Raw genomic sequence first — 13,254 nt, 5'->3', positions numbered from 1 at the left:
GACGCGCCAATGAGGTTCAAACTGTAACATCTGCTTTTCGTAACAAGTATTCAACACTCCCTTGAACTCTAGCGGATTCCACGGCAACTACAATTTATTAAATAACACAAAATAGACTTTGAATGATATATCCGTTTACCGCGTTTCGGTCAAAATTAGGCCACGTTTGCCACGTGGGAAGGGTTAAAGTTTCTTAACATATCGGAAGGTATTTGCAGAGTTTTTTCATTAATGCCATAAGAATGTGTTGACAACAATAGGATTTCCGACATGGTGAATTTTTCTTTAAAAGTCATTAGCCTTTATACCATTGTTAGTGAGTGATGGTTTTTAAACCTTTCCGGGACTTTTCAAATATACTGTATTTAGTGTTAGCTGTTGTATTGTAACTGCAAATTTTCGCTCATTATTATTTTTTTGTACTTTTACTTTATAAACACAGTTTAATATGCAAACTGAAAATACATAAAAAATTATTAAGACAACTAATATAAATGTATTTGTGTTAATTGTGGTACCTAATACATTTACAGGTAAAAAATCATTTAGTAAGGTTATGGAGAAAATAAATCTCTATTCATTCTATTATTATTTATTGCAAGACAACAAGATAAATTTGTATCAAACTTAAAACATTTCCTTGTAGAAAATTAAAGTTTTGTCTGCCAATAAGCTAAAAATTGTATTGGGAACTATAAAAAAATAAGATATTGTAAACATTTTATGTGGGCAAAATCTACAAGTGGGCATAAAAAATCAACATAAAACACTGCACTTTCATTAAATTTAACTAGAATATGAAATAGCATTAGTGCTATTATAAGTAGGTATGATAATGGGTTGTTAAGATGTATATATATGTCTCAGATGAAACTGCACCAAAAGATACCCAGTGCTCCATGAAGTCATCAAGGACCAATAACACTGACACTTTCAAAGAGCGTGATTATGGTGAGTTGATGTATTAAAATGGACAAGTGTATAAATAATAAAGTGAATGAGTCTGTTAAAAATTAATATACAGTTTGTTTCCTATAACATTGACATTTGTTTGTGTAATCCTTTTAAGAACTGATTGTACGGGTGTCCGTCTTCCTTATATTTTTTGCATCATAGTATAGACTAGTAATACCCTGGCATCCGTGTTTGTGCATCATAAGATAAACTAGACATTCTTATTCGGAGTACACTATCAGTACAATTTATTGCAAAACAACAAGATAAATTTGTATCAAACTTAACGTTTCCTTGTAGAAAATTAAATTTTTGTCTGCCAATAAGCTAAAAATTGTATTGGGAACTGTAAAAAATAAGATATGGTAAACATTTTATGTTAAATAACATAAATATTTAGCCTGATGTTCAGTAATTCAGAAAAATATAAACATATATTAAACAATCTACAAGTGGGCATAAAAAAAATCAACATAAAACACTGCACTTTCATTAAATTTAACTAGAATATGAAATAGCATTAGTGCTATTATAAGTAGTTATGATAATGGGTTGTTAAGATGTATATATATGTCTCAGATGAAACTGCACCAAAAGATACCCAGTGCTCCATAAAGTCATCAAGGACCAATAACACTGACACTTTCAAAGAGCGTGATTATGGTGAGTTGATGTATTAAAATGGACAAGTGTATAAATAATAAAGTGAATGAGTCTGTTAAAAATTAATATACAGTTTGTTTCCTATAACATTGACATTTGTTTGTGTAATCCTTTTAAGAACTGATTGTACGGGTGTCCATCTTCCTTATATTTTTTGCATCATAGTATAGACTAGTAATACCGTGGCATCCGTGTTTGTGCATCATAAGATAAACTAGACATTCTTATTCGGAGTACACTATCAGTACAATTTATTGCAAAACAACAAGATAAATTTGTATCAAACTTAACGTTTCCTTGTAGAAAATTAAATTTTTGTCTGTCAATAAGCTAAAAATTGTATTGGGAACTGTAAAAAATAAGATATGGTAAACATTTCATGTTAAATAACATAAATATTTAGCCTGATGTCCAGTAATTCAGAAAAATATAAACATATATTAAAAAATCTACAAGTGGGCATAAAAAAATCAACATAAAACACTGCACTTTCATTAAATTTAACTAGAATATGAAATAGCATTAGTGCTATTATAAGTAGGTATGATAATGGATTGTTAAGATGTATATATATGTCTCAGATGAAACTGCACCAAAAAATACCCAGTGCTCCATGAAGTCATCAAGGACCAATAACACTGACACTTTCAAAGAGCGTGATTATGGTGAGTTGATGTATTAAAATGGACAAGTGTATAAATAATAAAGTAAATGAGTCTGTTAAAAATTAATATACAGTTTGTTTCCTATAACATTGACATTTGTTTGTGTAATCCTTTTAAGAACTGATTGTACGGGTGTCCATCTTCCTTATATTTTTTGCATCATAGTATAGACTAGTAATACCGTGGCATCCGTGTTTGTGCATCATAAAATAAACTAGACATTCTTATTCGGAGTAAGAACTATCAGTACAGTTCTCATAACTTTGAAATGTTTCAGAGTGGCTGTATAAATGTGGGCTGGAAATGGATCTCAATTGTGGTTATGTTCCTATTACCGTTTTCAGAAATACGTGTTTCCAAGGTAAGTTTTAATACAGTTTTTATCCAAAAAATAAATCAAAATGCCTTTAGAGTGTTTCTCAGTTACAATTTTTTTCAGAACAATCCGTCTTATTGAATTACAGATATACAATCAAACTGCAATAAATTAATTAATAATAACACAAAAAATAAAGATAACATTGATATTTGAATGTTCTTAAACCACATTTATATCCTAAAACAACATCCCAACTTTAGTTTGAAGGCTCAGTGACTTACACCAAATTTAAGACACTTAGGGAGGCCGTTGTACAATACAGGCCCAAAATAAAAAATGATTTCTTTCGAATTCCTGGTCACCCTGGTAAAGTATAACCGGATTATGACAGGTGCTCCGTAGAGCAATATCTTCCTGGTATGTAAGTGTTCCACTCTAGTACTGAGGTTCCCTGAGGGATAGAACTTTGTGGATCATGCAGCTACCCTACATATAGCCTCCATTGGCAACATGTTGAGAGCATCCTGATAGATAGACACATGATCGAAAAACCTAAGATTGAAAATGAATCATATGGCAGAACCCTGGAGCTTTTGTAAGCAATTAATATTCCTTACTGAGATACTTTTTCCATATGCAGCATAACAATAATAAAACTTTGAGATCCTCTTTTTGTTTTCAGTCTGAAATTCTCCCATTTTTATTAGAATGAATTCCATTACTGTTATGACCTGTCTCATTTAATCTTATTTCAAGCAGCTTTTAATTAATTTCATGCTCAATTTCATTTTTCTCTTTTTCCCTTCTTAGCCCCTCTATTTCCTCTCTGTATGCAGGCAAGCTATGGACATTTCTTGTATTGCACTAGTTGTTGTACATTGTGATATTTTTCCAGTAACTCCCTCACTATGGATTTTTATGAGCTTCATCTCGTAAATCCTTTCCATCTTTTATATACTTATAATGTGCATTACTTGTACTGGGCTAAGCACTCAACATTACCTGACCAGGCAAACAGCTTCTCTAGGAAGTTTTCCAATTCTAAATCTTCTGAACGTACGTATCCGTTGAGTGGACCAAGGGGTCCATTCCAAAATTATTCTTAAAACACCAAAAAGTCAATGTTAACTTAACTGCTAGATATTTCTGTAATTTAATTAATTTTTGTTTTATTTTTAAAATTGTCTTAACGCCTAGTTTCTTACAAAGATATTTTTAATATAGTTAGTGATGTATATCAGCTGGCACTTGATAGCCAATTAACTACTAACTACTACTAATACTAACACAGCACGAAATTAAACATGTATATATGTCACAATATTCGTTTACGTTAATCTCCGAAACCACTTAAGCGATTCAAATGAAATTGTATAGGCATATATTGCTTGGTCCAACTTCAAAGATAGGATAGTTTTTATCTCGATTAAGAAACATTAATGTTTTTAATATGAATTTAAGGCTTTTATAGATTAAGGGTTGAATTTACTTCTAGGGCCTATTAGATGTAATCGACTATTCCTTGTAAACTCAGTTTTATGACAGTACAACCATATGTTAAATTAATTTAACAACTATCTTCAGTTTGTTTACATTTTATAGCCTTGAAAGTATAGAGTAAGCTTGATAGTAACATCACTTCTTATCGCCTTTTTTTTCTTCATCACCTTTTCTACAACCGCTGCTTATCATAGAGTAAGGAAATATCCAGATAAGAAAATAAAAAATGTTAATAAAAATATATCTTTAACTGTACATTGTATCAAATGTATGCAGTGCTTGCAGTACTGTGATGTTGATAAAGAAGATAAAGTTACTATCTAACTTTTACTTAAAGTCTGTTATAAAACCCATCTTAGCTGTCTTTTGATAGAAGTATCCTTCTCTGTCCTTTGTCTATTTATATATTTCCTTGCTCAGAAAACCAGGCAAAATCAACTATGGAACAAAATATGCATAATTACCCACAAAATCAAAAGTCTGCGGCTTAGATTTAGAAACTCTTATGTTTCTCCCATGGCCAATTATATATTGCATGGTCACGTATTGATAAACCATGTAATTGATTTATATAAGTAAAAGACTAACTAAAAATATTGTTCACCAAATAAGGCTGAATTGAATTTCAATTAATAGTTATAATTTAGAATAAGATAATTATTTGGAGTAGGATTCAACCTTTGATCAATCATACCTGATTGATAAAATTTAATTCATATATGTAAGGGATAAAGAAGTTTCTTACTACTTAACTTAATATGTATTGTACTTGAATTCAATAAAAAATATGGATAGATTATTGATTTTTTACAAGGCTTCTGGTGTGTCCGGCTTGTACAGTCACATCCACAAAAATGGCGAGTACAGTCTAGGAACTTTCTGATACCACCTTGTATATGATTGTGCACCTGTGGCCTCTGCTGTATGAGGCGCTGATTCATTTTGCAGAGTTCCATTGTTGTGAGTGGTTAGGTTATGTTTACAAGTTGTGCTATGTTGTTGTATGTTGTCATTATGTAGCGATTTTTGTGATGGTTGATAAATTCAAGCAACGGGCTAGCATTAAGTTGGGCTTTGAACTTCAAAAATCATGAACAGAAGCTTTTTAAGAGCATTCATTGAGCAGAACGCAGATTTTTTAGTTGTACTTTCAAGGCTGGTAGAATTTCAATTGATGTTGATAATCATTCAAGAGGGCCTTCCAAGAGCAAAACAGACAAAATTGTGTAAAAAATTCAGCACCTCATTCATGAAGACAATAAATGACTTATGTAGTAGTGTTGGTATTAGCTATGGAAGATGTCAAGAAATTTTAACTGATAATCTAGGCATGCATCGAGTTGTCGCAAAATTTGTGTCTCGGCTTTTGACTGTTGATCACTGCAACATACTGATGTGTGCAGTGAAACAGCATCAAGTTGATGTGTGCAGTGAACTCAAAAGAGACATCTGAAAATCACCCCACATTCATATCCAGGATCATAACTGGTGATGAAAGTTGGTTTTATGGTTATGGTCCAGAAACAAAACAGCAGTCATCAGTTTGGAAAATTCTACAATTGTAAAAGTTGAAAAAAGCAAGACAAGTAAGAAGTGCTAAAAACAATGTTCGTGGTTTTTTTGACATTACATTTACTGTTCATCGTGAGTTTGTGCCACCTAGTGTTACAGTGGACTCTGTTTTTTATTGTGACGTTTTAAGGTGTTTGAGGGAAAATGTGCGTTGAAAAACGCCTGATTTGTGGAAAGACAAAAACTGGCTGTTGCATCACGACAATGCTATAAGGTGACAGAAAATATGAGATAAATTTAGAATTTCTAGCATATTAATTAAATGGGATGGTTTAATTAATAATATGATGATGTAAAAAATATATGATTTATATCAGTGTAATAAATATGGTGTTAAGATACAATCAATCAATTAAGATTAGAAACATAATTTTAAATGTATAACAATTAGGCTATGGTTAAAATGTGGTTTACTATTAATGTTTAACCTTTTGGCTTTGGCGATATTTGACTCAGGCCCCTGTGAGTAGTGAAGAATGAGCTGGCTGGTAGGATTTTGCACAAATATCAAGCTCTGTGCATTGTTTTAGTTGAATGCATCTATCTCACTTATTGCTTCGTTAAATTGTTTGTTGTGGAAGTTTTCTTGTAGGAAACTAAATTATCAGTTTGAAAGTAATAAAGGATTATGTATTATTACATTACATAATAAAAAAAAAACATATAACAAAAAGCATATTTTTTGTATGCTTTTTATTACATTGAAAATAATAATAATTAGCATGGAAAAAGGTTGTAAATTAGATGAGATAACTAATTTGTAAAACTTCTCTCGTAAAGGAAACATGTTTGATGTGTATAACTAGAATTTTTAGCTGCATATTTCATAATAATTACAGATAAAAGTTATATTTACACACTAAACCAAACATAATTGCAAAAGAATGTGTTTCTGATAGATTTGGAATGTTTCAGTCTACAGACAAATGGTTCTTTCGGATAATCCTGAGGATAGAAGTAATGCAGCTGTAATCCATACTTTACTGAAGAAGGCATTGATCTCTGAATTAGGTGAGTAGATAAGTAGAATGTGTTTATTACCTCAGAGTACAATAATTATTTGCACATAATTAATTTTACATAAAGAAAAATTTAAACTACAAGTTCACGTGTGTTATTGCAAGGTTTATTGTAGGCTACATAAACCCCCAGTAGTTTGTTACAAGTCAGAATTGTACTTGCCACAACAATTCCTTGATTTCTTTTTCGTCTTTCTTGCATGAAGCTTTATGTGTGTATTATGTGGATGTAGATTTATAAATAACTGATATTTATTTCATTTGCAAGTTTAATAGTTTTGCATTATATCGCAAGGTATGTGAGAAAGCCAAAATACAACTTATATTTAGTTCAGTACGATTGTGGGCAGGACAAGAGCCGCCATGTTGACGGCCTAGCGTTCCCACGCTTAGTGAATATACGCATTAAAGAAAAGTCCAGCAAGTAGTGACGTGCTTTCAATAACAAGATTACTGTAGGCAAAAATATCAAGCTAAAATGTCTTATTTTTGTCTTGTCGCTGATAAATCGACAGAAACTCAAGGAAAACATGTGTGGAAATTTAATTAATTCTTAAATTTAACAATGTTTTTCCAGTAATAACAATTCAAGAAATGGAATGTTAAATTTTGTGCCTAATGAGTGTCATAGATTTTGACAGAAGACCATAAAAAACATATACTGACATTCCTTGAGGCGTACAATAAAGATTGTGACTTTATTTCAATCATGCTGTAGTTTTTGAGGTATTCATAAACTAGGAATTGAAAATCTAGTACAATGTGCCTCGATTTGAAAGTTTACTATACAAGAAAACAGTATAGAAGTTTACTTTTCACATGTGTATAATAATTATTTCCCTATTATTTGGTATTGCTTCATTCCAAACCAAATTAATGTTAATGTTAGTTACTCATATACAAGATACATACTTTTCTATCATAGTAATAAAGTTTTGATAAGTAATTGTATGATATTAAAGAAGATATTTTTAATTTCATTACCTTCCTTTTATTTTTCCATTATCCTTTCAAGTTCAATATATTTTCCCCAATGTTTCTTCATAACTGCACTGACATTCTTCATAAAATTACACCGTTTTGACCATTCCTGGTCTCATATTGCTATCTTCAATCATATAATCCTTTAACACCTAAATGATGAAGATCAGTGCATGTATATGATAACAGTGCAGTAATTAGTAGCAATGAAATATATTTGTATTAGACTACCTTAATTTTTTTAAACTAATAGCTAGACAAAATTGTTGTTTTTAAGTACCAACTAAACAACAAATTCAAATTTTTGTTTTCATGTAAGTTTTACAAATATAAATTATTTCTCCCCTCCCTCATGTCCACCTCTTCCTTTTGTATTTCAAAACTGAAACAAAAAATGTAATATTGCAAATTCATTTAAACATTTATTCTTGAAATCTTTCAGAATTATTTCAACGAAATGAAGAGTACATCATGAAAATGGCTACACCTCCATGTGTTCATGTCATTGATGACTGTTCTTTTAAATTAATCATTCAAAAAGGTAAGCTTATAACACTTTCTTTGGAAGTATAAAAGTGTATAAGTTCCATCATAAATTCCTTCTCTAGTATAATATCCCTACTGTGTGAATTACATTAAATTCAAAAATGCCTTTATTTAAAGAGATGGATTTGGGACTATCAAGATCTACTTTCCATCAAAGGGACCCTATTTAGATTGTTCTATCTTGGCTTAACATCATTTTTCTAAATATTTAAAGCCCTAAATCAATTTGGGTACTTTGGTGTTATCTGGAGCCCACTATTTTTGGAAGAGTATTTTCTAACGGGGACCTATAAAGAACATACTTTATTTGACTTACTGTAAAAATTATATGTCAATATGTTACTACAACAATTGGTTCTTGTTTTCTGGCTCCCAAAAGGAAGCGAAGTCGGCAAGAAGGAGGCCAGTTTTTCCCTAGCTACTACTTGTTATTAGGCTATACAGAGTGAATAAAAAGTCAGGATCCCCCTCATTTTTCTATAAAGTTTATATAAGGAGATATCCTTTAGGTAGTGCCGCTATGTGTAAAGGAAGTTTCATTTATTGATTTTTAACATTTTTTGTGTTTTTCAAAATGCGGGATTTAGGGGAAAACTCAAAATTTCATATGTTAAACCCCTCATTTTGAAGACCAACAAACTTAAATAATGGTGAAAACCAGAGATCGCTATCTCTTTTCCATCCATAATAATAGTCATCAAAATGTTAATGAAGTCTTTACACTAAGATTAAAAAAACTAGTAGAAAACATTGAAGATTTAAGAAACAGGATTCTTGAGACCTGCAACCAAATACCAGTTCAGACTTCAAAACGTGAGAGAGAAGCTTGCCCTATGCTTGTCCCACTGCCAAATAGTAGGAGAGTTTCAGTTTGAATATTTGATTTGACTCGCCCCTCTCAAATTATAATGGAGGTTCATCATGGATGCCCCTGGCCATCAGTGCAGGCTTTGGTAGCGCATATGACATCACCCGGCACTTCTGACAAATAAAGTAAAAACATCCCTTGAGATAGTACTCAAATTCAGATCATGTGAGGGCTCATGATGGTTATCTTTAACTTTGATACTACTAGTATTGTATTTATGATAACCTAATCTAAACCTACTTATATTGCATAATAACGAGTAGTATAGGGACAGAGTGGCCTTCTCACCAACATCGCTTTCTTTTGGGAGGGAGAAAACAAGTACCGATTGTTGTAATGACATATACTTTTCACAGTAAGTCAAATAAAGTATGTTCGTCCTAGTAAATGTATATTTTTAGGTTCTCAATAAGAAAAACTCTTTCACAAATAGTGGCCCTCCTGATAATACCAAAATACCTAGATTTGTTTTACAATTGGGCGGCCTGAAAGGCAAAGTGGTCTAAGTCACTTTTTTTGTCATTTTGAGTTATGGTCATATTTGGATTGCCAGCAGCTGATTTTCATTTTATGGCAAAGAGACCCAGGTCGTTAGTTCGCCTAAAAATCCGCTAGAGCGCAGAAGCTTACTGTGCCTGACTGATGTCAGCTGTATATTCGGCCGGCAGAGTGGTCTAAGTCAGACTTAGACCAGTTTGCCTGAAAATCGATTTGTTCATTCACTTGTCATACCAGCTGAGGCTTGAAACAGTTGCTTTCTTTTGCCAATTATTGTTGTGTTTATAAAGTTCACGGTGATGGAAGACGATGATACACCTAGTGAGCCTAGCGTTCTTCAGTACTCAGGATCAGATGACTTCCCAACCTTCTGATGAATTTAGTTCAGGTAAGAAAATAAATAATTATGAACCTAACCTCAAAACTTGTACCGGGCTGGGCCTAGATCTACACATTACTAGGTACTTTTTTTTTAGAGCGTACAGCTATAGTTCAATCTGTATATAACGAATATGTGTTTTTGTTACAGATGACTCTCCGGCACTCTGGAAACCCTGAAAATTCTGCTGGTGATGGTGATGGCGAAGGACATGATGAAATGATTCCAGTTGCTGTTCAAGAAGAGCCACCCAAAAAGGACACGAAAACGTCAAAGAAGAGAAAGCAAGCGACAAAATATAGAAAGAAGCAAAGGAATTCTGGTTCGTCCTATAAAACAGAGAAAGGTAAAAACAGTTGTAGCAAAATTATTTAGAAATACTCCGTGCTTGTGCAAAAAGAAATGTGACAATAACATTGATGAAGAAAACAAGGAAACATGCTTTTTCAGTTTTTTGGAAGTTGGGATCTTTCAAATTGCAAATATGCCTATTTGTGTGGCTTGTTTTAAGCAAGAAATCCCAAAAATGTCGTCGGCCAAGGGATGGTTCCCCCCGCCCAAACAAGAGCTCGTCCAACCATTTTTTACATTCATAATGTGGATGGCAACAACATCAATGTTTGTAGACAGTATTTTTTTTGACACCTTTCAGATCCAGCCACGGTCGATTGACGCGATCCTTGAAGAAGCTAAAAGATGGAAAAGCACCTGGATTGGACGAACACGTGGCTGTCATGTTCCAGCCAACAAAATTGCTGTTTATTCGTATGAATGTTGTTAGGGAACATATATTCTCTTTTCCTGCGTACCAATCGCATTATATACTAGGACTCAAAACCCTAACAGAAAGTATTTACCATCACACTTGACCATCACTGCTATGTACAAGTCGTATTTAGAATACTGTAATGGGAAAAGGCGATCCTGTCAGTGAGGCGGTGTATCGTCGCACATTTAACACTGAGTTCAACTTTACATTTTCATTCCCCTCTAAAACATACTTGCGGAAAATGCGATGTGTTTAAAAATAAATTGAACGTATTACAAAATGAGCAGGAAAAAACTACATTTGAAAGCAATGCATGAACTGCATTTAAGAAAAGCAGAAGCTGCTAGGTCAGCAAAAGGACGAAGACGCAAAGCAATCAAAAGATGATCCAAACTATTATGCGTTCACATTTGACCTAGAAAAAGCTTTACCATTTCCTAGACTTACTACTGGTATAGCTTATTATAAGCGAAACATGTATTTGTACAATTAGGGTGTCACGAACTAAAAAATGGGTTAGGGTTTATGTACACATGGGACGAAACCCAAGCTTTCCCGTGGTTCCCAAGAGATTAGTTCCTGCGTAACCAATGCACTTGCTAATCAAGGGCTAAAGATTGCAAACATATTGTTATGTACAGCGATACATGTACTGGACAAAACAGAAATTGGAACTTTGCTATTGCTATGCAAAAGTTGACACAGATGGAAACGTCTATCGATGTAATTGATTTGAAATACATGGTAAGTGGCCATTCATTTTTACCAAATGACACGTACTTTGCTTCAATCGAGTCCTATGCGCAGAAAAAGCTACAGGTAATTTAATTCCCCAAATGAGTGGAATGAGGCCATCCTGAAATGCCGAATGTAAGAATTCCGTTTCACTTAACCAAAAATGGACAGAGAGGACTTCTATTCCACCAACGGAGTTAGTTGATGCTGTAACTAAACGGTCAGTGAACGTTGATAAAGGAAAATTCAACTGGCTGAAAAACCCAGTGGATCAGATTTATCAGAGAAGAACCTTTTGTCCTTTTCTACAAGGAAACTCTACAGAAAGATGGTACAGTTTGAATCAGTGTCTCTCGCTTTGGTCGAAAACAAAAAAGACAAAGAAAAAATCGAAACAATGACCAAAATACCTGTTGGGTTGATTGAACAAAGTCACTTGTACAATGCCTCCCCGTCCTGTGACAGGACGGGGACTGTGACTAAAGAGAAGAAAAGGGATATGTTAGACCTTTTGGACTATATTCCACCCGTTCATCATGAGGTCTACCATAACTTGATCACAGGTGATGATGTTGAGGACATTGGACTTCTGGAAGAGGTGGCTGAACCAGAGCAAGACGAAAACATTGATTAAAAAAAAAAAAAACATTTTCTGATGTAGGCCTATCATGTCTTTTTATACAAGTTGAACTGTAATAAAGTAAGCTAATTTTTATTATTACCAGTTTTTTTTTATTTTTCATTTTCCCAGATAGCTAAAAGTATCAACTAACGTAAGCCAAAGTGATCTAAGTCACGTTTTTAAACCCATCTAATTAATTAAAATTGGTATTAAAACTTACTTAAGGTAAAGTGGTCTAAGTCAGTTTTTTGGCTATAGCGTTAAGGAAAAACACGCTAAAAAAAATGTTATATGCTTTAAAAAATAAAAGATTATTGTACAAAAGTAACTAAAAAATAATTGTTTAACTAAAGTCAGTCATTACAAAATTATTGCAAAAAATCTAAAACATCAATTATCTCAGAAACAGGTTTGTATGACTTAGACCACTTTGCATTTCAGCCGCCCAAATTTTAGGACTGTGGTAAAAACTGTGTTTCAATATCACAAAATTTTGGTTTCATTTTGTATTAATAACTTGAGTTATAGTAGTTTGGTTAACTTATATATTTCAAAGTAAGCTGTTTATTGACATAAAAGGATAAAAGTGAATAAGCTAGAAAAATATTGGTTTTTTTTTTTATTCTAAGTTTTTAATGTGGAAACCAAAAATATATCTACCGTGGGAAGACAATATTTCTGGAAGTACACAAAAATAACAGTAACCATGCAAAAATATATTTGAATTGTAAAATATTCAAAATATCAGAACAAACTCAGAACTCAAACTTATTTTTAAGCAAGAGAAGAAAAAAAGCAGCATGCCAGTGGAGGACCAGCCATTAGAATCTGACAATAATCTATTTAAGTAATGAGTTTTGAATTAGAAATGTTGTAATTGTTTGTGAAGTCCACATGAATGCTTTAATCATCTTTATTGTTGTGGTAGAATTTAATTTGTAATATTTCTTGCGAGTGATGGAAACCTCCATTAAAAAATACTCAAATCTGTCACACTTTATGTTTTGTTTATTCATTTATTTTCTACAGAACTCTGTTCTTAGTGTTTACATTGGATACAGTGGAAATAAATTATAATAGCATACCCAGTTCCAGTTGTAACAATCAGAACTTAGAAAAATACAGCTTGTCTTTTCATATGATTTCTACTTGTTGCCTAATTTT

At 32.6% G+C, this 13,254-nt stretch overlaps 1 protein-coding gene across 5 annotated transcripts in view; it reads left to right on the top strand.

The window, feature by feature from the left end:
* Positions 1-13,254, top strand: part of LOC124354417 — a 61,000-nt gene that overhangs the window by 41,581 nt on the left and 6,165 nt on the right. For 3 of the 5 annotated variants that reach the window (XR_006921681.1, XM_046804854.1, XM_046804852.1), the window contains 6 exons: positions 868-951; positions 1,534-1,617; positions 2,199-2,282; positions 2,560-2,643; positions 6,589-6,684; positions 8,116-8,214. Coding sequence is in view for 4 of the 5 variants with exons in the window: in XM_046804854.1 (XP_046660810.1) it covers positions 868-951; positions 1,534-1,617; positions 2,199-2,282; positions 2,560-2,643; positions 6,589-6,684; positions 8,116-8,214 (531 nt within the window). In the remaining variant the exon portion in view is untranslated. The remainder of the gene's footprint in view (positions 1-867; positions 952-1,533; positions 1,618-2,198; positions 2,283-2,559; positions 2,644-6,588; positions 6,685-8,115; positions 8,215-13,254) is intronic. The other 2 variants (XM_046804853.1, XM_046804855.1) reach the window with 2 other exon arrangements.

This window comes from Homalodisca vitripennis, chromosome 2 (assembly GCF_021130785.1).
Source record: "Homalodisca vitripennis isolate AUS2020 chromosome 2, UT_GWSS_2.1, whole genome shotgun sequence".
NCBI lineage: Eukaryota > Metazoa > Arthropoda > Insecta > Hemiptera > Cicadellidae > Homalodisca > Homalodisca vitripennis.
This window is presented reverse-complemented; position numbering and strand designations above follow the sequence as displayed.